This window comes from Molothrus ater, chromosome 7, assembly GCF_012460135.2.
Source record: "Molothrus ater isolate BHLD 08-10-18 breed brown headed cowbird chromosome 7, BPBGC_Mater_1.1, whole genome shotgun sequence".
Lineage (NCBI taxonomy): Eukaryota > Metazoa > Chordata > Aves > Passeriformes > Icteridae > Molothrus > Molothrus ater.
In genome coordinates this window covers 19,007,389-19,031,826 of record NC_050484.2, presented here as the reverse complement: position 1 = coordinate 19,031,826, position 24,438 = coordinate 19,007,389, and the positions used below count along the sequence as shown (strand labels likewise).

The 24,438-nt window shown below is 36.2% G+C and overlaps 1 protein-coding gene across 1 annotated transcript in view; it reads right to left on the bottom strand.

Annotated features, from left to right (window-relative positions):
- LRP2 (LDL receptor related protein 2) overlaps positions 1 to 24,438 on the bottom strand; it is a 110,770-nt gene that overhangs the window by 59,745 nt on the left and 26,587 nt on the right. The window contains exons 5-26 of the mRNA XM_036387093.2: positions 23,346 to 23,456; positions 23,133 to 23,246; positions 22,541 to 22,657; positions 21,564 to 21,707; positions 20,018 to 20,137; positions 18,192 to 18,320; positions 16,901 to 17,070; positions 14,470 to 14,693; positions 13,490 to 13,696; positions 12,301 to 12,503; positions 11,529 to 11,669; positions 10,409 to 10,612; positions 9,480 to 9,672; positions 8,216 to 8,341; positions 7,776 to 7,909; positions 6,878 to 7,015; positions 5,674 to 5,955; positions 4,239 to 4,478; positions 3,487 to 3,606; positions 3,022 to 3,138; positions 1,497 to 1,874; positions 376 to 624 (exon numbers count right to left, since the gene is read on the bottom strand). Of these exons, the coding sequence (XP_036242986.1) occupies positions 376 to 624; positions 1,497 to 1,874; positions 3,022 to 3,138; positions 3,487 to 3,606; positions 4,239 to 4,478; positions 5,674 to 5,955; positions 6,878 to 7,015; positions 7,776 to 7,909; positions 8,216 to 8,341; positions 9,480 to 9,672; positions 10,409 to 10,612; positions 11,529 to 11,669; positions 12,301 to 12,503; positions 13,490 to 13,696; positions 14,470 to 14,693; positions 16,901 to 17,070; positions 18,192 to 18,320; positions 20,018 to 20,137; positions 21,564 to 21,707; positions 22,541 to 22,657; positions 23,133 to 23,246; positions 23,346 to 23,456 (3,861 nt within the window). The remainder of the gene's footprint in view (positions 1 to 375; positions 625 to 1,496; positions 1,875 to 3,021; positions 3,139 to 3,486; positions 3,607 to 4,238; positions 4,479 to 5,673; positions 5,956 to 6,877; positions 7,016 to 7,775; positions 7,910 to 8,215; positions 8,342 to 9,479; positions 9,673 to 10,408; positions 10,613 to 11,528; positions 11,670 to 12,300; positions 12,504 to 13,489; positions 13,697 to 14,469; positions 14,694 to 16,900; positions 17,071 to 18,191; positions 18,321 to 20,017; positions 20,138 to 21,563; positions 21,708 to 22,540; positions 22,658 to 23,132; positions 23,247 to 23,345; positions 23,457 to 24,438) is intronic.

Below are 24,438 nucleotides of genomic sequence, written 5' to 3'. Positions count from 1 at the left end.
GGCCGGAGCCAGCAGCGCCCCTGGCGGCCGGGAGCGGAACTGCAGAGACGGGAAGCGCCCGCAGCCCAGAGGAGGCGGCCCCGGGGGTCCGGTCGGTTCGGTTCGCTGCTGCTGCTGCTGCTGCTAGAGGGGTTGGCTATTTGTCTTGTTATACATATCTACATGTGTATATATACTCATAAAGAACTGCTATTCCTTTTCCCATATCTTTACCTGAAAGCTCCTTAATTTCAAAGTTATAATAATTTGGAGGGAAGGGCATCATATTTTCCTTTCCGCCTTCCTTGGCAGACACCTGTCTTTCAAACTGAGACACAAAGCTGGACAGTTTTCAGGCACTGCTGTCATTCTTAGACTGACATCAATGTTTCTCACCTGCTGCTTTACAAATCCTCCCATTGGCTTCTAGAATGTATCCTTCATCACAATAACACCTAAAGGATCCTCTCTCATTGTAACAGTGCTGACTACAAAAGCCTGGAGGGTCACATTCATTAATATCTTCACAGGTCTTGGAGTCATTTGCAAGCTGGTATCCAATAGGACAGGTACACTGAGCTCCAAAAGGTCCTTGAATACATTCATGAGTGCAGCCAGCATTATTGTCAGAGCAGCTTTCCTGATCTGAAGATGGGTTGGGGAAAGAGATAAGCACATAGTCAAAAATGCTTCCTGTGATAAATTTAAATCTTTACAATTGTATTATTAGCCAAAGACTGCTACTAAAATGACCGCAGAATCTCAGTTCTGCAGTGTGAGAATGGACTGTGGTCCTTATGCAAAATACAGCATACACAGTGCACATTAAGGCAGGTAACAACATCACATGTACTGAATCTCATCAAATGAATGCTAAACAGAAGGCTATGTATATACAACAACTTTTTCAAAAATAGATAGAAATATAAAAAATTTACTTTACCACTCCAATCTTAAAGTTGTATAAATAATAATTTAAAATAGTTTATAATCATACCTGGCTGGGGTTCATCTGAGAATGTGCATTGATTAAAGAGAAGAAGGAGGAAAGAAGGAAAGAAAAAGATTATGTTTAAATCAATTAATAATCAACATAAATACAAATTCTCACTACAAATGAACTTCTTGATTTTAATCATGATTCTTGAAGTTAAAAATTTACAAAAGAATATTAAGGATTGAATCACATTGCATCTGAATATAAAGCATATTATGCTTTAGTGAATGTGTCCAGGAACACAAAGTTCGTTCCCATGTAATTATATAAAAATCTAAAGTCAGTGGGAATCACACTGGAATTCAGAGCACAAGACTGGACATAGCGAATGAATTCCTCAGTCATCATTGCAGTATCTTTTCACTGGAAGCAAGTTCTACTTAGAAATGTGAGTTCAAATTACATTGTGCTTACATTTCCACCAGAAACATTGTGACATTAAATAGAGCATGCTGAGTATTTCATTTCTTCCTGAAGACATGACACATAGTCTACAGTAGATACTTGAAGAGTAACTTACTGCACAGTGGGGATTCATCAGCTCCATTAGGACAGTCAGCAGAATTGTCACATACTTTGCTGAGATTCACACAGATACTGTGACCTGGACACTGCCACTGCCAGCTGGGGCAGCGGAAGGGCTGAGTTGGACAATCCCTCTCATCGCTCATATCCCTGCAGTCGTTATCCCCATCACAGATCCACGCTCGGTACACACAATTGCCATTATCACAGCGGAAAAGCGAGGGAGGACATGTTCTGGGAGGACACCTGTGATGTTCATCTGAGCCATCTGCACAATCAACATGGCCATCACATTCCCAGTGATCAGGAATACAACTGCCATCTGATTGACACTGGAATTCATGCTGGTGGCACATCCCTGGTGGTCTTGTAGCTAGAACAGTGACATTCAACAGTTCAGAAGCTGTTTCAATTTTAGACAGAGAAGCAAAACCACTATGTGTATTCATCTCTTATATAACTAGTTACAGTGCTATTAAGAAATGTGTTGCTTTTAGATCAGGGCATAGATTCACAGTCAGTCAATTTTGACATTTCAAAATGTGACTAATTTCATTCCTACTTTATAATGTGGTCAACAAGGCAATTCAACTATTGTTATACTTTAAGCAAGCACATATTTATACCTATGTACCTGTCCAAAGCTACAGAAAATCAGTTTCTCTTTCACCACCCTGTGTTGTAGCATTTTGACTAATTTAAGTATAAAAAAATTACTAAAAAAAAAGTTTCAATATAACTCTCATTAATACCAGGTTTTCATATTAATAAACTTTATTTTGCTTTAAAATCCTGAGACTGAAATGCCAAGTAAAACAAAATGTTATAGCCAAAAGGAATGCAAACTGTCCTCTTTGTTTGGGCCATCTACTCTTGCCAGCATAATCTGCTTAGTCTATTCCAAGATTGTTAGAGGGATGAAGCACCTCTCCTACAAGAAAAGACTAAAAGAATTAAAATTGTTCAGCCTGGAAAAGAGTAAAGCTTAGGGGTGACCTTATTGTGGCCTTTCTTATAGGCTCCCTTCAGGTACTGAAAGATAGGGAGAAAATTTTTACAAGGGTATGTAGTTACAGGACAAAGAAGAATGGCTTCAAACTGAAAGAAAACAGGTTTAGATCAGATATTAGGAATAAATTTTTTTGCTGTGAGGAAGGTGAGGCACTGGAACAGATTTTCATGAGAAATTGTGGATGCCATATCCCTGGAAGTGTTCAAGACCAGGTGGGATGGGGCTTTGAGCAACCTGGTCTAGTGAAAGGTGTCTCTGCCCATGGCAGGGGGGTTGAAATTAGATGATCTTTAAGGTTCATTCCAACCCAAGCCATTCTATGATTCTATGATTTTCTTACACTGGAACCTGTGTTTGAAATTCCTGCTCAGGAAAATGATGTAAAGACAAGTTTCCCTGAAAAGAATATTAAGATTTCAAGGACAGTATTTTACATAACAGATTAAAGGAAATTTCCAAAAGCATCACTTAATAACTGAAGTATTTCTTTCAGCATCAATATACTTACGGCAATTGGCCTCGTCTGAGTGATCATTACAGTCAAAAACACCATCACACTGGTAATAGGTGCTGATACACTGGTCTCCACTTAGACATTTAAACTCTGTGGCACTGCAGTTATATACTACAAAATTTAAAAATATTGAATGTTATTTATTTATTTTACAGAGCTAGACTGCATCAGATTTATCCTACAGGTGCTTAAGTCTGATATGGTATCAATTCCACTGAAGACCATTATTTCCCTAAGACACAGAAAATGCAGTGACTTTGCAATTCACAGAAAACAGAGGAAACGGATTTCAGCCCTCCACAAGCAGCCCAGAGATCAAAAGCATCACAAACAGGATTAATTTATGGATAGGTTTATTATGCTGTCTTGGAGCTGGTAATATGAGATGACCAAGGACTCCTTTGGGGGCAAGTGGGAGGAAACAATAAAGAGACATTACACAAAGAAAGTTACACTTACTGCAGTCACGCTCATCAGCACCATCTATACAATCTTTGTCCCCATCGCAGACATAGAATGGGTCAATACAGCGATGGTCTGGGCACTGGAATTGCCTGGGTTCACAAGTACCTGTGAAAGCTATTAAGAATGACAATAAATGCAAATGTGTTTATTTCCTCTCTTTTGAAATCAGCATATTGCTGAGAAAGTAGAAAAAACATTATCCCTAACTTGCAGCATATAATACAGCAACTAGCAATCATATAAATTATAAGCACTAATATCAGGTAATTTTTCATTTATATGTAGGCTTGGGCTCATGGAAAACAAAAAAAAAAAGATTCCACATAGTAGTAAATAGCTCAAAAGAAAGTATATGAAAAAGCTACTATCTTCGTCTGGTAAAAACTTCAAGCCTAGGTTAGCTGACTACACCATAAGCCATCAGTGAGATCACTCATGAAGCAGGTGTTTAGAACATCTCAGCTTTAACTGCTTTTTGCTAATTACAGTGGATGACATTATGCAGCACCATGATTACGATTATCACATTTGCCCTTTTAATTTTTTTAAGTATTTCTCTGCATTCTACTTGGCCCTGGAACTTCAAATTAGACAAGTTTTCCACATCTAAAAGACTACAAAATATCAGTCTAAATTAGATACTAGTCCTTTTTTCCCAATTTCATTTATTGTCCTTATACCAACAAATATATCTATGAAGATATGCACAGCTGACTATAAAAACAACAGATAGTCATAATACTCACTGCAGTTTTTTTCATCTGAGCCATCACCACAGTCATTATCAGTATCACATAGCCAGATTCTTGGAATACATCTTCTATTATCACAGGTGAACTGGGTTGCAGGGCATGAAGAGGGTCCTTGTGTAGGACAATTCAATTCATCACTGCCATCAAAACAGTCATTATGTTTATCACAATGCCAGCGACCCGGAATACACTGTCCACTGGCACAGGTAAAAGCTGAAGAAGCACAAGTATTGTCTGAATAAAAAAAAAAAAGTCTTTATAAAGATCTTCAAAACTTGCTTTTCCTGCAACAGTTATCAGTACATTCATTACACTTAGAGAACACCTAAAATATGCATCAAATTCCAAAGTGCACATCGCTTAGAATTAAAATGTCTGTTATGCAACATGCTGCAGAACTGAACAGAATACTTACAAGCTTTTCTTAAACTGCAAGAAGCAATAAAAAATTAAACAGTTAACCACTCGACAACAATCTAAAGAACAAGAAAAGGAACATCTTCTAGTGACCATTTGCTTTATACTTTTCCCCAGAAGATATTCTAGTTATTCTAAAATGGCCCATTAATAAGAAACAGTTTATACCTCAGTCATACTAGTTAGTCCTGTGCATTAGGGAGCACATTTTACTACTCTGTCCCATTTTCCTGTTTGTGATTTAAAATAATTAACTCTGAAGAAGCACCAGATATGTCATAAAAGCCTCTTCAATATCTTCAGTATCTTATCCTCTCTTCAATTCCTTATCAACAGTGATTATCCCACTGTTCTCTCATTTACTTGAACAACAAAATATTTACTCTACTGTAAAACCAGGAAATGAACCACTGTGTTTTTAATTTACTTAACTGTTAAAATCCAGATGTAGCAAATAGATTAGCATTGCCCAAATATTATGAAAAACAAATCTTTTATTCTGATGTTAAGTGAAATAAAAGGTGCCACTATTATCTTAGAGGAAGGTTAGGCAATGTAGATGGTTTTATTGTTTTTCTTATGGTGCTATTTTTGAAGTGTCTTCATCTATACTAAGATGGCTTGCTCCTCTCCATGCATCCAAATTAGGCAAGCTATTGATTTTTCAATATCTTTCAAAATTTACCAAAAAATAAGAATAAAGACAACATTTTTCTTTAGAAAATAAATTTTTGTTACTCTGTAAATTGAATTTTGAGAATGGCGAGATATGAATATTTTCATGCACTGTTTAGGTGGCTGAGACTGAATCCTGTATTACTATGATATAATTTCCAAAGTAACTAATTATATTCCAAGTAATTTCCAAAGTAACTAATTTCCCAGGGAGATTTCAGATTCACAGATGCAACACTAAAAAATTGGAATTTATTCCAATGAAGCCATACTGACCCATAAAATTTCCTGAACTGCAAACAAGGAACACTAAGTGCAGGTTACAGGGATTACTTACTTAAAGAACCACAGTTTTGTTCATCACTGTTATCATGGCAATCATCAACACCATCACACTGATAGTATCGAGGCACACATCTTCCATTACCACAGGAAAATGAGTGGGAGCCACACTGCAAGGTGGGTGGCTCATTGGATGGATCTTCAATGCATGTCAGTTGATTCAGAGCCAGCTTCATGCCATAAGGACACCCACAAACTCTCTGAAAGTTTGGTACTGGGAAGCAGAAATGGCTGCAGTCTCCATTGGGATTTGTGCCTCTATTACAGTAGTTAGAGCCTTAAATAGTGATAGAGAAGATCAATGCACACACTGCAGATAACATCTTGGCAACTATTACAAGTGCACAATAACTGTAAAAAAAGTGCTGTAGCAAGTCCTGGTTTTGCATACACTGCACAATAAGGTCAAGCTCAGTGACAGCAATAGTAGCAGTATCATAAAAGAGTGTTGGATTCCATATACTCTTCCTGACATAAATGTTTATGGAAGACAAAAACATACTATTAAATTTCATCCAATTTTCTGACAATTTTCAGCAACTGTCTGGAAATAAATATACTACCACAAAAGAGAATCTCTGTCTGATCAAGGCTGCGAGAACAGATCAATCTTTTGATACCAAGTAGTCTGTGAACCTTAGATTAAATCATATGTTTGATGAGTGTATTGGCTGTTTCACAAAATTATCTAAATACCAAATCCTTGGCTTAGATCATACAATCGCATAGAATTTGAGAAAATGAGAAAATAAGAAAAAATTAGTGATTTATACATAGTAATTACTTGAAGAATAGTAATTTGATTAATAAACATTTACCCAATTCCTCAAAATAAATAATTTAGTTTAAATAAAACTTCAACCAGAAAAGGAGAAATACAAAGTTGCAGTTGGTGATACAATTACACAAAACACAATGGGATCATAAATTCATTTTGCTTAGTTGTTAAGTACAGTAATAGAAGGCATAGAGGGAAATTGCATCCAGTCACAAAGCAGTGACTGGATGCAATAAAACAACGGATTTAAACAACTGGAAATAAACAATGTGTGATTGCAAGTGCCTATGCTGCCTCCTGCGCATGTCAGTTATGATTCAGTGAATCCATTCATAGCATTGAAAATGGAAATCTGCTGTCCTGACATTTTGTCTCTTATTCCCTACCTCACATCCTCCCTCTGCAGAAGAAAGAGGCTCACCTATTTGGGAATGAGCGTCGTATGCTTTAACATGCATGATGTTACTAATGCCCCTCCTAATAATAGTCATTTCTCCTCCATCAGACTTCCTTACTCGAACTATTCCACCAAGTCTCCAATCAGTGAAATAGGCATAACCTGTTTTGAAAAATATTTAACGTATTATACAGAAATATGGCATAAAAGATCAAGTATCATAAAAAAACTTTAGAAGAATTTTCATGAAAATTTAACCATTTTTCATAATTGTTTCATGAAAAAGACAAAAGGACCTTCACCACTTATAATGCTGTCAAAGTGAGCCTTCAGTCATAGGCAGACATAACTTACATAACTTAGGGAAGCCCTCTCAAATTTTATTGACATTGGCTCAAAAAATTCAACTAGAATTTCAAATTCCAAGGAAATTTTAAGTAATTCATTAAGACTACTTCACGGAAAATGTTAGAGTATTTTTGAAGATATTTTTATACATGATCAAAAAAGGTCACATACTGACATCTTTCTTCAGACACAACATAAATCCAGTAACAAACTTTACATATAATTGTTAGAAATCCTGAAATGTTGACCATCTCTGGAGTGGTGTTTGACTTTGTCTGTTCAGCATGAACAGCTCACCTTGGAAGCTATAATTAGTACAGCATATCTGACTTGTTGCACTACATGAATTACCTGACCTATCTAAAATTATTTTAAAATAAATATGCACAAAACCAGTTCTAAAAACAAGCAAGAAGTACTAGACACATATCTTTAGTAGGAAGTTTCAAGAGTGCTTTTTTGGGAAAATCAGTATTGCAAAATCTCTGCCATTTTGTGTCACAAACTTTCATATGTTCACCATATGAAAAGAAAAACCTGTGGTAATAATAGATAATATTTTTCGGTGCCAGACTTACCCCAAAAATTGTAAGGCCAAATGGGTGAGTCATCTGAGTAATATGTTCAAGAGTCCGTCTGTCCAGCCCATCAAAGGTGCTGTGCTCAATTTTATCAAAAAAAGCATCCACCCAGTACAGCCTCAGAGAACTAGAAATAATGAAAATGTTATATGAAAATGTTATATCTTTTTAAGTGACATTACGTCCATTACAAAGCACTAGCATTTTCTTAAATAATAATCTTCAACCTACAAGAAGCTACTGGGGAGTGTGGGGAGGGACTCTGAGAAAACCTTATATTTTAAGGCTTTTCAACCAATTGAAAGATAAGTCTTCAATAAAAGAGTGCCAGTGCATGCAATCTGACATCATTCCTTTATTTTTACTCCCTAACAGTTTAAAGGAAGAACCATGTTTGCTCAGAAAGCTTCTCTGCCTTCCGCGTTGCCCTTACCTCCAGTCAATGGCGAGGCCATTGGGCCAGCCTAGCGTAGTATTGACAATTGGCAAGGCATGGGATCCATCGCTCCAGGCCCTCATGACTTTTGCCGGACGGAACCAATCTGTCCAAAATATGTACCTGAAAGAACGCATGTCAGAAGACACATAAACTAAATTATATCATGTGATTAAACAGAGCAAACATTTGAAACAGCATTAACATTTTTCTTTGTATGACATCCTTTGTATAACTTTAAAAAATACCATTTTGTGTTGTCCCTCTCCTCAATTGGCAGTAGTACCAACAATTCATATTTTTCCTGTATACAATCACCAGAATCTTTGGAAGTATTTAGGTCCTTTAGATATAAAATATCCATAACTTGATTAAAGTTGTTAAGGTTCTCATGTAATTACTGACAGATAAATAGAAACAATAAAAAATGCATCTTCCAGCATGAATACTACAAAGAATTTTCTCCAGATCCATTTAACTTATGCTTACAAAGAGTTGAAGTTAATGTTAAATAATTTTATAAAGCAGCAAACAAAAAATGTTGGGATATCCAAGGATCCAGGTTCAACATTATTGTTATGAGATTACTTTCAAAATAGTCGATTTGGTTACTCATGAAAAATCAATATCCAAGAATCAAGAAATTCAGTCATACAACATTATGAAGCCAAACTATGCTGTGAAAGAAACACTGCCTAGGCATTGGTAGAGAACACAGAGTATGGAATTTGAAAGGAGACAGTTCCATCAAAGAAAAGCAGGGTTTATTTTGTGTATGGAGTCACATATTTTAAAGTCTGTATCAAATACAAACAGTAGTATCCAATATGGTTCAAATAAAGAAATTCAGAGAGACAAAACTATAGAATCAATGTTAGCAGTCTGGAAATTGAAAGTATATTAAAAACAATTTAGCAAACTCCATCTTTCAACTACAAGAAATAGCTTTGTGAGTGACACAAAGAAACCAAGTTCTTTTGCCTTTTTATCAATGAACAGGAGTAAAAGGAAAAAAACATAGTGCTTTTAAAGAGAGTTCTTTTGAGTGCTTCTGTCACGTGCAATCTCTCTCACCATGCCCTTTCCTCTGGGTGCTCAATCCTAGGCTGGAACAAAACAAACAAAATAAAGACAAGACAACTGAAAAGAGATGGTATTTTGAAAAGAACAAAAATCCAGAATCAGATGTAAATCTAATCTCACCAGTTCTGTTTAAACCATGAATTTGTACATATAATTTAAAATGAGAATCTAAACTTACCCAATAACAGGGTGAACCACTATTGAACGAGGATTATTTAAATTCTGAACAATAGCTCTCCTGGATTTATCTGCCAGCCTCATCACACTAATGCTCCTGTATCGAGGATCTGTCCAGTAGAGGTTCTTTGAGATCCAATCAAAAGCTAAATCTTCAACACTTTCCACTCTATTAGCAGTCAAGATCTCTCTTCCTAGAATTTGTAACACACACGATTGCAAGTGTTTAGGAGCAGGGGAAATAACATGAGTGCAGTATTCTATTGACAAAACTTGTGGTTCCCCTTGATAAAAATGCTACCTCTGTGCTACTTAAAATAAAGACAAATAACTATGGGGAGAGGAGAGGTGCCCTTTGCTCTAGACAAAGAAGGTGTATGTCTATGAGCACAACTGGAAAAGAGGGGAAATAAAGACTAGCCAAAGGTCAGAGAAAAATCTGTCACTAAGTTTACACTGAGGATTTTACAAATGAAGCTCAGTAAAGTCAGTGCAGTAACGACATCTTGCTCAACAGCCAGACTTTATCTACTCTTTGCATAATAATGGTCAGCTGCAGTCTACCATTGACCTGACCCAAGGCAGCAAGCAACTGCAGAAGACTATACGCTGACATTTGATCATCGTTATAAATTGGAGAGAAACATTCTTTACACTAGCATAAATAGGATTTCCAAAAATCTCACTAAGTTAATAATCTTTTTCTATATTACAGTATCATAGCAAACATGCTGCTCTCCAGATATGATTCAACAAGCTTAATATGAGTTGTACAAACATTTTTGAGAAACATTTTCCAGGTTACTGGGGTCACACTGAGATTTATCTGTATATCTCATAATGTGACATTTCACTACTTTTTTTTTAGAAAAATAAATATTACAGTCTCCTTACCATAATTACTCTACAATTCCCAAGCATGATTCTCACCTGAACCATCAGTTTTCTGTTTATAGATCATGTCTTTACTTGTGTCTGAAAAAAAAATTGTGTCATCCTGAGCAGAGAAGTCGATTCCAACAAAGTATGAAGGGCTCCCTGTAACAGGTATGATCACATCTTCCTGGGTAGAGAGATTGAATGGGATTCCCCGCACTGCCGTCTGCGATGAAAACAGCAGAAACTGTCGCACAGCTGTGAAAGGAAAAATCAGACACAGGCTTTACTGATTCACAAGGGAGGACACCTGAGCATTAAGAAAACTTTTGTTTTATTTTGACAACACTAATAGCCTGAAAGTAGAAAAAGAAGAATGAGAAAATAGGGATTTAAATACTGACAAGACTTAAAACTGAGGAAGAAAACCAAAACCCTATCCAAAATATTATGTAATGTGGTCAAGTATTCTTTTTTCATTGTTACTGTGGTCATAATACACTTTAAAAGCAAACATTGTGCCTATGGAAGCAGAAATCATCTTCTGTACTCTTCTCTTTATAATAATCTATAAAAAAATAAGTCACAGGCTTTGTCAAGCCACCATAAAACTAGATAATACCTGGGGTATCCAGATAAATGAATGGCTAAATACTAAAATGATAGACAACATATATGACATACTTTGTCAGTAGACAGTCATAGTAAATGTGCATCAGTGACAATTCTGTACTCAAACAGGAAGCAGAAGATTGCTGATGGAAACACACAGCTCTAAACCTGTGTCTATTATTCTTGCCATGTGTTCAAAGGGAGAAGACCAACCTAATCTGTGCAGCACTCCACAGGAAAGCAGGCTTATATGTTCAAAATAATGCAAAATCTGCATATTAGCAAGCATTCATGCTTGATATCAGGATTAAGAGCTCAATCATACAGCTGTCTACATATATTCCATATTTAACTCAAAATCCTCATTAAAGGAGGTGAGTTGAAGTTGTGGCTTGAAAAGAGCATCAGCAGAAATGACTACATTTAAAGCTGTCAAAAAGAGTCGTGGTGACAAGACAAAAAGCCCTCAGTATATTGAAGCTACTGAAGAAAGATGTTCTAGAAACAGTTCTAGAGCTAATGGAGTAGCATTACTTGCAACAGTTGTAAGGCATTTTCTTACCAACACAATGCCGTCCATCCACGTGTAGGTCAAAGCCCAGGGTACACCTGCAGCGATAACCTAGGCCATCATTATCTGTTTTGTGGCTGAGAACACAGACCTGTTCACATCCCCCATTATTACTTCCACAAGGATTTCTTACTGGAAAATAATACAGATAGAATTATAACTTCCTCTATCAACCAAATGGCATCATTATCTTGATTTTTCAGGATTTTCTCCAACATCCACAATAAATCATGTGGATTATGTGAGAGTTACATCCCATGGACAATATACCCCACCAGATCTAATGTGGAATGCACCAAAATCACATCAGAGGTAACCATCATTAAGGAATTCAGCTTATACAGAGACACTCAACACAAAGCATTAAGGCCATAATTTGGGCTATAGTCTTCTGCACCATAGACCTACTTCAGAACTATATCTCACAGAATTAATTGAATACTGGTAGCCTTTTCACTGCATTCATTGCAGTGTTGAAAAAAAAAGTCCTAAACACCAATTCTACTCAGACCCACAGGTTTGACTCCACCAAGTATCAATCTATTTATAAAGCTCCCCCTACTCTTGAATGTTGGATTTGACAGTTAATCAGCTACAGGAGTTGGACGAAACAACTGAGTGTTAAAAATTAGCCCAGTTTTACAATACAAATCTATGTATCATAATTACGGCTCCTTACAGCAAAGTAAAAGTCTCATAATTTTTACCAGTTTTCGGTAACATACTTCCTAAATCTCCCTTCATAATTTACTTGTGGTCTTACCAAATGGCTGCCTGGCAGCGTGGTAAACTGTCACTCCATAAGGTCTCAGTGAAGACTGGTAGATCACTTGAGGGTTAGATTCTGAAAATTTGTTAGCTTTCACCACTGCCATTTTGGTCCAATCAGTGAAATAAACATTGTGTTCAAATAGAGTGATTCCATATGGATGAGGAATCAGTGAGCCTCCATGAGCTACTGTTTTCCTGTTATAAAGATGTTTAACATTATTTATCAAATATTACCTAGACAATAACATTATTAACAGAAGAAAGGATGCAGTATTTTTAATCTACTCACTGGTTTTTGTTTTAACAGAGAAGCTACTAAAGTTCAAACTAAAAAGATCAAATGAACTGAAGAGAAAAAGCTAAACATACAATTCATCAACCTAAAGGATACAGCAGTGAAAATAGAGAAAAAGTGGTAGCAAATTCCAAGAAAATACAGTGAGTAAAGATGAGAGGAGAAAAGATACCAACATTAATTTTATAATTTAGTAAGTGAAAAAATACATTGAACAATAGACCTGTCAAATGAGCAGAAGACTGTTTTTTGAAGTCAACATATAGAAGGTATGCTAAAAGGGGACATTTTTTCTTGTTTTGAATAGCAGATACTAATCAGAGATACAGAGATAAGCAGGCTTCTAAACAACACTATGCTGTAAGACACAGTCCCATAAAAACTCAAGGACTCCCTTCTTGCATGCTGTGATTTAGTTTCCCCAGCATCATAATAAGGTGAAGGATGACTTAACTTTTGACAGCAAAGATTTATAAAATGTAACAAAAGCATTTATTACTTATCACACAAATTAGTGTTTTGATGTGGGATAGTTCATATAAATTCATTCATGAAAAAAATGCAAAGAAATTATGATGGAAAATAATTAATATAACTGAAAAATAATAAAAGGCAAATGCTCTAAAAATGTGTACTGTACTGGTGGACTATAAAATTACATTATAAAATAAGGGCAAGAGGCATTCAAGGTCGAAAAAGAGCAAAGAATGATGAATTAAAGAATGTCTAGAAGCAGCATGACACCATAGAGACAAAGGTGCATCACATTCATTGTGTTGGAATTTTCATCCTTTGTGTATCTCATTTTGTTAGAGAAATCTTTTTTTTAACTAGACATAAAACAATCAGTGTATCTGTAGCCTCCAAGGAATAATATTTCACCTACCTTTGAAGTCCATCATAAGTTACAGTCTCAATGTAATCAAACCGGCTGTCAACCCAGTAAAGCCTCTTTGACACAATATCCAGGGTTATTCCAGCAGGCCAGCCTAATTTTGTTTTTATCAAATCCTGACGATTTGTGCCGTCCATGAAGGCCCTTTCCACTTTAGGATCACCAGACAGACTGTCCCAGTCTGAGAAAAACAAATAACTATAAAGAGATAAAAAAGAAAAAAGGTCACATTTCTTTGACATTTTATAAGAAACCTCAGCATTTCACATGGAATTTAAAACCAGCACCCTTACAGAAGAGAATTTGTTTCTGACATACTATGACAACATACTTTATACTTGCTACACAAAAAGTAATTTTCATTTTCTTTTATAGAATAAATCCATAAAGAAGCATGCTTTCACCCAAAAGACCTCAGAAGTACTAGTTTTCTTTAGTAAATCACAGACTTAATTTTACTGCCAGAAATAAACCAGTGACAAACAGTTGCATCATGAAAGCAGCAGCCATGGCTCCAAGTTGCGTGAAATTCCTCTTCGCATTCTCGGAAGATCCACGTTTTCATGGTTCACATATACTTGTGAAGCATATGGATTAGGAGACACTAACTTTCCTGGCTTCATTCCATCTCCTTATTTCAGATAGTAGGAGATCTGTGGGTTCTACCATAACTGAAATCTTTAAGGATAATACTCCTCTACAGGGCAATTCCAAAGGTCCAATTTTCAGTGCTGCTCATGCACACAGAACTCCAGCCATGAAACAGATTCCACACATTATAAATAAATGCGCTGCACAGTCCTCTCATTAATTAAGGTGCAGAATAGGTTAGGATAGAATGCAAATGTTCAAAATATTTTATATCTGATTCTAAAATGACTATTCTTGCTGTTTTCCTAGTTGTTTTCCATTTACATGGGGATAAGGGAATTTCTGACATCTTTTCCCATTATCTGATAAGTATCACTTACCCAACAGTTGGATCAAGTGCTATTCCTCTAGGATTTCCAAGATTTTCAGCAATAAGAGTCACACGGTTTGTTCCATCCAAGTTAACCATATCTATTCTGTTCACACTGGTCTCAACCACATATAGCTTATTGTTAACCCAATCCACTGCTAGATTTTCAGGTGTGTCAACTGAAATATTTAAAACTTCTTGGAAATCAGAGCCATCAATATTAATAGAAAAAACCTGAAAACAATACAAACATTGTCAGTACCCACATGATGTTTTGACATGGTATTTCTCTTTTATCATCACATTGATCACCAATCCACAACTATATCTCTATCTGCCGGCAAATAAAAGCAAGTTACTCTCTAAGTTATTCCTTAGGGTAAGGATTTTTTGCAAAAATCAGGAAACCAATGCAAAAATTGCAGAAGGCTTCCCTTCAACAAGCATTTCTGCAAACTGGACAAGATAAAAGTCTAAAATAGCCTTGTCTGGTAGCAAATGGTTAAAAAAAATAGTGCATTTGCTTTCCTGGAATCTAGCAAAGCCCAGAATTTTTATTGATTGAAAACAAATTATCATGCTTTGGTAAAGCTCTCAACAGTGGCCAGAAACAAGAGGGGGAGCTCTTACTACAGCTACCACGAAGGGGAACCAGCAAAATGAAGAAAGTAAGGGAAAGCTGTCCATCCTCACAGAAAGGAGCTCTCAGCTTGTGGTCTCCTTTATCTAAGGCTAATTTTAAGAGATCCTGCTCAAGAAGAATAATGCTGTTATTTTACAAGCAAGTTCAGAGCTACATGAAGTAAACAGTCCAAATACAATAATTTTACATATACAGTAATTGTGTGATTATAACACTGGGTAATATGAAAAGATAATTTTTTTTTTTTTTGGAACAACAGCATGAGATTTGAAATGCATTTAAATGAAAACAGACATGACCAAGAAAATATATGCAAGAAAAATAAGAGCTGAAAGAGTTGTATAATTTTAAACATTCTTCAGTTCCAAGTAACAATAATCAAGATAACCACTTAACTGTCTACTCTGTTCTTTGGAAACCCTGTTGATGAAAGAGCTTATGGGCATTAGGTTATCTGGCAGTACAATAAATGAGATAAAGATGACACAAAGCACAACCCACAATTTTCTGGTTTAGCTAATGTCTTAAACTTAAAAAAGAAAAACAAAAGACAAAAAATGCCCTAGTAATATTATTTTAGGACATCGGATGGAAATACTCATCATTTAAGAAAATTCTAAATGCAAACGTTTTCATCTGGATAGTCTAGCTAGGACTTAATTAGATTAATTAATCTTAATTATTAATTAGGATTAAACTATATTGGGCAGATAAAAAGGCAGTCCTGGCCACCTGGGGTGTGCAGCAAAAACCCCCATATTATCTTTTATTTACATCTATTACAAAGACAGAATAAATCTCCTGTCTCATAAAAGTGCAGATTTGACCCTGACTACATTCAGCCATTCACAAACAACTGCAGCAACAGGAACCTACTACAGCCACAATAAAAATGCCAGAACTGTGAACAAGTCAAAAACTGTGCACACAAATCTTGTTCTACTTGACAGCCATGCAGTGAATGTTCTTTCCACAGAACCAGCATGGAACTGTGGTGAGAACTGTAGTTTTTATTGGATGTTCTATATGTAGGTTCAGAATTATGACAGTGACATCAAATTGATCCATCAGTGGCACTAGCAGGAGCCAGGTCACAGATTCTCCTTCACTCTGCATGACAATCAACATGAGGAAAAAGATTATGAAGTTTCAGCATTTGATCTAAGATTTTCTTTGGCTTCCATAAGTTATGCATAGAAAAAAAGAACAAGGGTGCCATCCAACTTCCACAAGAGTCTCCAGACTGTTTTTTTTTTTTTTTAATTACTTGGCTATACAGTGTCTTGAAGCTAAAATAATTACTCTTAAAAAAAAAAGAGAAAAGTAACACAATATTGGCCCATTACACAAAATACTGTCAATATTTGTTATTCAAGCTCAATTACAGTGTCATTTGAAGTATATGAAGAAGTCTGATTTTTATCATCTTGGAAGGCACACAGCTTTTACATTTTAAATGATCATGTTTCAAAAATTACCAAGAAAAATTTGTTCCGTTTTGAAAGAATGTCTACTATTTCTCTTAATTAGTGTTTTGGACTCAGTCACAAGTAAAATTAAAAGTTGCTCAAGACATTCCCATATAATAGGATTCTTTGTTTAATATGTCACATGTAATAGTATAGTTGAAAAAATGCAGTCATTAACATAAAACATTTCAAGGAGCTTTTTTGTTAGAAAACAAAAATACAGCCAGCTTTGGCTCTCAAAAAATGAGGGCCTATCAACACATTCTGCCTCTTGAAGTTCTCTACTTCCAGGTACACAGAATTACATTCTTCTTGAAACTTTTACCAACCTTATCTTGCACTGTGTCAGTCCAAAAGATTCTGTGCAGGTAAAAGTGAAAGTCCACTCCCACTGCAATACCACGATTCTGTGACTGCACCAAAGTACGAAAATTCCTTCCATAAAGATCTCCAATCAGTAAATCACGGCCATTGGAAAAAATAATCGATGCAACGCCAGCTGAAAGCAGGAGGGACAGAGACATGATTACTCTGCAGGCAAGATATTTTGCAAAGGGGCATTGCAATATATACATATTGGTTCATACACACTGGACACAAAGTTTTAAATAGATGCTCAGACTACAACCTGTATAAATGTTTCTGTGTGAGTACTAACTTGCTGTGATTTGTGTTTGTATACTTGGAGCAAATCAGGCAGGAACATGTATTTAAAGCCATACCAGCTAAAACTTTTATACAACCCCTGTGCAATCACCAAAAGACTATTTTTATTAAAGCTAAAATGAACCCACTGAAACAGACTGACAGCAGCTACAAAATTTTCCCATTTATGAGAGAGAAATAATACTTAGAAAATGGTGAGCTGAAGACTGGTGGCTGAAGAAAGAAGGAAGGGGGAGGGAACTGAGCAGTTTTTGCTTTTCTAAGAAACAAGACTCCTAATCAGCTATGCCAAACAGAAATTCCCATTCCCACCAATTCTCTACAGGCAGGAGCACCTGCCTTACACTACAGCCTGTTAGGACATTACACCTCCACAAATTACAGTTTCCTGGGGCCTGCTTTCAGAACTGAGCAGGCCAGGAGAAGGAGCCTACAGCTGATGAGGAGCTACCCTCTGAGAGACTAGTATTCTTCAGAGTGCAGACTCTGGGACACCCAAAGCCAAGAGCATGGTTTCTCTCACAGTGTTTGATCTCACCATTCAGCAAAACCATCTTCAGGCACAGTTCTAGAAAAAATTAGGTTTCCTGATTTCTTGACAACACTAAGTTCCACAGAGAGCATAACACAGAAATAAGAAATTTTTTTGTTCAGGAGTGCTCTGGCAATAACCTCCCAACTCTGCAGAAGTCAGGAGTGATGAAAACACAATGGAGCCTAAAAGACATTTGTTGATTAGAGGAGAAGCAGCCCTGATGAGGCAATCAACACCAACTTGCACACGCTGGCAGATAGAGAGTTCTAACATTTGCTGATATTCTGAAAGCTGTCCTGACTGTAAGTCCTTAAGGGCAGAGTTAAAATCAAAGAGAGCTGCATGGCACAGACATTAAAACTACTCCATTTTACCTAGCTATATCTATTTGCTCAACAAGACACTTGAAGTGCACTAACCTGAAGTGTTGGCCCGACAATGCCGGTGATGCTCTAGGAAATAACCTTCCACACAGTGGCATTGGTGGTGTCCCACACGATCTTCACACAGCTGGTCACAGACACCCCACATCTGACAGTCATCAAAATCTGTCAAGTGAATAAGACATATTTATAAAAAACACTTGGTATAAAATTCATGTCATAATTAAGAAGCTGCAAGTTTGTCCTCTCTGTTTGCTTTATATCTATTTGCAAAACTATTACATGAGGAAAGTGAGTTTGCATGTTTTTCCAGTGTTTCAGTTCTGTATTTCTGGATAACAAAACCCTCTTTCCTGCCCAAGGACCTACCTGCAATTCTGCCCCCCATGAAAAAATACTAACCAACCAACCAACCAAAAAAAAAAAAAAAATCTAAACCACACCTGCCAGAAGAAAGGAAAAATCATTTGAAGGGATTTCATTGTCTACTTTCCACAATACAGAATATGTCTATTAAGCATTTTTCCTGCAAAAGATCTCTATACTTGGCACACACACTTGGCTGGATTTAAGCCCACTCTGAAGGTGAGCTCCACCTTTATTTTAGTGCAGTGCTTAAGCCTTTAAGTCCTACTTGAAGGCAGTGTTTATTAGCTCAGATTTAGTACCACGCTAACAGGTATCTGATTTACAATTAAAAGCTGTCTGTGCACCAGCACCAGCAAGAAAAAGTTCCTTTTAGCATGCAAAATACCATATAGGTAAAATACTGGAACTGGAATTATACAGTACTGACTGTCAGCCATTCCTTCCTGACAAGTTTTGCTCTGGTCACAAATATATGCCTAGATTTCAGCAAACCAAAATACATTGACTCAGATTTACAAGCCAGAATCTGATAATTAGGTTTACAGGGCAGTCAAAAAAACAACAGAAGACTCTCTGAGACTGCACCAGGTTTGGGAATGTGTCCTTCATGTATTTCCCACAAATCGTGAATAAATGGAGGAAATTTCATGCCTTATTTCTCTGCCTCTACAAAGAGCAACCATTCTGCCATTGCAGCTTATACAGCCTTTTGAGAATACACCCAGTATTCTCAAAAATATAAAAATCTCATTAGAGACTGAGCATCTGAAATGCTTTTTTAATGGCACAAACACCATAGCTTGGGTAGAACACTCATAACAGATATTTACCCCTTTTATTAGGCAGTGCTAACTTTCATGATTCTGAAGCTACTCAATTTCCAGCTGCTGAGATAAATCATTTGTGCTACCAAGTTACAGCAGCTTTACAGTTACCCTTGCATTCTTGTAAATATTCTTCTTTTTCATGTAAATTATGTATAATGTATATACTGAAAACCCACAGAAGACACAAACTTTCCATAATGCAAATACAAAACACCCTTTTTATTTTCAAGTGTAATGTTCTGCTGTCTGCATATACAGCCACTTTCCAAGAGTAACAATCAATTCAACATCATTAACTGTTTTTCCAGGCATGCAACACACGCTACTGAGGCAGAACAAACTCTCTCTATGTAAACACTTAAAGACCAGTAAAAACTCTTGATAATAAGCCAGCCATCCAGCAGTACATATTTTTAAACCTAATCATGCTGTCATTATGTCTTTCGGTCAAAGTGAAAGAGGTCTTTATGATATCTCTGTGGTTGGTTTCTGTGCCACTATGCTGCCATTGTGCTACTAAAATTTTCATACATTTGCTGACTCCTGGGATTTTCTCTTTGTCAGTACCTCCACACAATTTGAACTAACTTGCCTTCCTGGAATCCCAGCTCTCTCAATGGGTTGTGAGAAGGTACTGGATATCTCTAGTCCCTGAGCTTTACTCACCAATACAAGTACGACTGTCATTGCTGCTTATGGTATATCCTGCAGGGCAGTAGCACATCCCTCCTGAGGGGGAGGAATGGCAGCGGTACTGGCAGCTCAGCGCAGCGCAGCGCGATACGTCTGAAAGGCAAAGACAATATTTCACAAACACTCCTATAACAGAAGAACAGCTTTCTGCCTTATTGAGTTACAAAGCTGAAGTCTTTTCTATGATGAGCCTTCAATTTCAAGTACAGCTTCTTAAAACTAATCTGCAGAGAAAATTATGTACAAAGTTCTACAAAATCACATACATTTACATACATGCAAGCAAGGGCATGGAACACAGAAGAGAAGGTAGTGTTTTTAATAGGTTTTTAGAAGAATTAAAGGATAAGCATCAATCTTATATGAACCACCAATGGCAAGTGCTGTGTAAAAAGGTGACCAGAGGAAGCCATCTGTAATGCCCCAAAACTTTCCATGGTTCCACAACACCTGCTTATGAGCAACACATTTTTGAGCTCCATATATTGGTACATAACCACATCATTTACTCTTCTATGTGAAAAACCCCTAGTATGTTATACTAAGAAGGATATGTATATCATTCCAATGTATTAGAATATACTGTTTGCATTGTGTTCATGGACAAATGATTCTTTATCCTTTGGTTCCCCCCTTCTCTCATTTTTCCCTCACTAATTCTACTAGTATTTAATAAACAATTCAGTGGCAAGCGAGTAATGGTTATAAAACACTTGAATTATGATTGCAAAACACTTGATAAAGAAGGAGGTGAGAGTCAGCATTTTCCTTTTCCTCAAATTCTTCTGTTAAATGTCTTACTTTGCAGCTTGTATCTGCTGTAACTACCAAACCACTCATAAAAGGAAGAGGTGCTTTTTTACAATAAAGATTCATTTCCTCTTATTTTTTCTGCCCTCCTATTCCAAAAGGCACGATTTTGTTAATAGGAATTTTTATCTTCCTACAAATTAAAATACACTCATCTTTGTCCTCAGAGGAATTTGATATTTGTACTATTAGAGTGAAATTAACAGGAACTATGCATGCTCATTGCCTCCAACATAAAAACGCAGTGTACCGCTAACTGGAGGAACAGACATCCCAGATAATAAGATTTTTTTTTTATATCCTAATCTTTAAAGTGAATTAGTCAAAGCTTAGGATATACTGATTCAATTCAATCAAGTGTTTTGCAATCATAATGTTCTGATCAGCACAAATCATTACTTCTTACACAAAGGGACAAACAGATATTTAAACAAAGAAGGCATGTAGCACACCCTTCCCTGACTTCACAAACATATTTTAGGGTATGGAGAGTAAGTTAAAATCCTTATTTGTGAAATTTCATGCACAAATTTTTAAAAAAGAAATGGTTTTTTTGCAGCATATATGCCTCTTCCAGATCATCCAGTGCCAGTGAAAATCGCGAGCTTCCAAAATTTCAGTATTGTTTAGGAGACAAAAGGCGAATGTAAAAAGATGTCAATGCTGATGTTCCTGCTAGTCTGTGTATGTGTTTCATTCTAATACATACTGCAGTGTCTGCCTGCAGTGATGTTGGTTTCATCTTCTCCTTCAGGGCAGTCTGCGGCTCCATCACACACTTTCCCAATTGGAATGCAATGCCCTGATCCAGGGCAGGCCCACTCTCCTGGGTAGCATTCATGGCGACCACTTTCTATGGAAAAGAAAAACAAGAATAATGAAAAATATATTTCAAATACTAAAATTTCTTCTCCAACAGTTCCCCAAAGCACCTCTATCCTTCAATATCCAGTTTCCATTTATTGCACACAGCTGGGAAAGACTATAAAGAAACATTATTTATACTTACTTGTCATGCTTACTTTTACATTCAAACTACAATGCCAATGATACTTGGGTAGACAACATATGAATCTGTTTAGTTTTCTGTTTTGTTAGAAACAGTAACACCATTTAGCTTTAAACTAACCAGTACACTAGAAAGGGAACTATAGTTTTGTGCTTTCAAACATATAAATGCTATCTGGACAACAAGAATCATGTTCGTAATAGAAAAGGCCAATGAAAAAAATCTCATTCACACTTTCATTCGTTAAAGCTTCTGTTTCTCACATGACAAATCTTGGCTGGATCTGAGTAAATTTCATTTTTAATCAATGGGGTTTGGTTATTAGAAGCCTCGTGTCTCTTAATAGATGATCTGAAAAATCTCCACAGGCAGAAGAACCAAAACAAAATATACAAGAGAATATATAAAAGAAAAAAATATATAATATATATATATATACACATATATTGCTATATGCTAAACTTAGTTTGCATCATACTCAGTATCACAATAATTCTCACACACAACAACAAAAATATTGCCGAAGTTAAAAAAAGAAATAAAAATGAAGGTGGAATTCTAAGGTTTTAAAAGAAATGAAAAGTATTTAGAACATCTTGACTGGTCCAAATTTCATAGATGTAGGTTAGTGTCATCTTCCTCTGAAAATACCATTGGAAGTTAGCAATAGTATTTACCACATCCTCTTTCATCTTCATTGTCTTCACAATCATCATCTCCATCGCAAATCCAGCTCTGATGAATGCAACGGCCACTCGGGCAAGTGAAGAAGTTGCCTCTGCAAGTTGCATAAGCTACGGAAAGAAACATTAGAAAATGTAATTGCTCTAAGCAGCTAAAAGGTTAAAGATAACAATATTGTCTCATATACAATCATTTATTATATCGTTTAAAACATTTAGGCAGTTCCATATTTTGAATGTATTGCAAACACTGCTGGTTTCTTCTCATTTAGGTATGAATTACCTTTGGTTCGTGCTGAAATTAAGAGAATGAGAACAACGTAAGTGTAACTATATGTATTAAGAACGAGACTGTCACTCAGTCTAGCAAATTCAAATAGTAATGACATAGCCAGGAACCTAGCAGCAAAGAAAAAGCCCATCAAAGTAGCACTGCAATTTTCATCTTTCTGTACAGAAGAGTATTTGTAGAACTATGATTAGCTTTTGATGGCTGTACAGCCAAGCAATCTGCTTCCTGCTATCTGCTTGAAACAGGTCTTAGTAAAACAGTTGGAGAAATTGGGGAAAAAAAGAAACATCATACTGCAAGAGTTTTCATCACTCCTATCTCCACAGTCATCATCATGGTCACAGATAAAGGCTTGCGGGATGCACTCTCCATTAGCACACTGGAACTGCGTACTGGTACATCCACGAGCTGAAAAAGATTTTAGCACAGAAACAGAAAATCCTTTTAACTCCAAAAGAAGGTCTATAAAGCAAATTTGTTTGGGATCACTCTACACAGGGGACTTACTGCAATTAGCTTCATCAGAAGAATCTCTGCAATCAACTTTGCCATCACATCGCTGGCTCGCATTAAAGCATGCTCCATTTGCACATGATAACTGTTCACATCTTGGATAGTCTAAAATAAAAAATCCTTTATATTAGCATGATGTTACACTATAATGATTCATATCCACCTAGTGTCAACAGAATATCTTGGTTTAAAGGAAAAAGGGAATACAAAACTCCATAACTAGTAGTCCTATACTAGTAATCCATTTATACAGTATACTGTCTTCTCCAACAGATACTAAAGAATATCCTCTAGATGGATGCTACAAAAACTTGCAAGCAACAAGAGAAAAATTAAATGCCTTCCCACAGTCCAAAAATATTTGCTACCCAAACAGTTTACAATATGATAGAATGCAATGGAACATAAAAGGAGAGCAAGCAGAGAACATTTGTTTTATTTCTTTATACTTCAGTCTTACCCTATTCCGATCTTAATAAAAGTATTTTGATAGCAAAGGATTTCCTGAAATTTACAGTTCCTATGTCCTCTTCAAGTGTTTTGAGTTCTCAAACTCAGAGACCTCAGTTTTAATGGTTTTGTATAAATGAAGCCAAGGATAGTAAATTTCCAGGTTCCATGAACAATATTAGAACCTTGTTTTTTATTACTTGCTTCCCCCTTCACAAAAGAAAACAGATTCTGCAGAAATAATGGCTTTTTAGGTTTTGGATATTCTACTTATATAGATGACCAATATGCAAATACAAGGGATTGTTTCAATGTTTCAAATTAAAACAAATTCTGAGAACACTTATTCATACAAGCAGTCAGTGAGTTCAGTGGAAGTATCCAACAAATTAAGCATATGCACATGCTAGAGTTCAGTAGGAGAACATGAACTCATAGTTTATCTTGTTGCTATGTAGACAAAACTTATATTTTTCAGTCAAATGGCAAGTAAGAAAGCAAAGAATTGGTAATTTTAGAAATCAGATTTCTTGAATCTTTGTCTCTATATAGAAGATAAATTAACTCGAGACACAGAAGAGCCAAAAAACATTTTTCACTTTTTAGATTTTCAGTTTGAATTCTTATCCCATTTTAC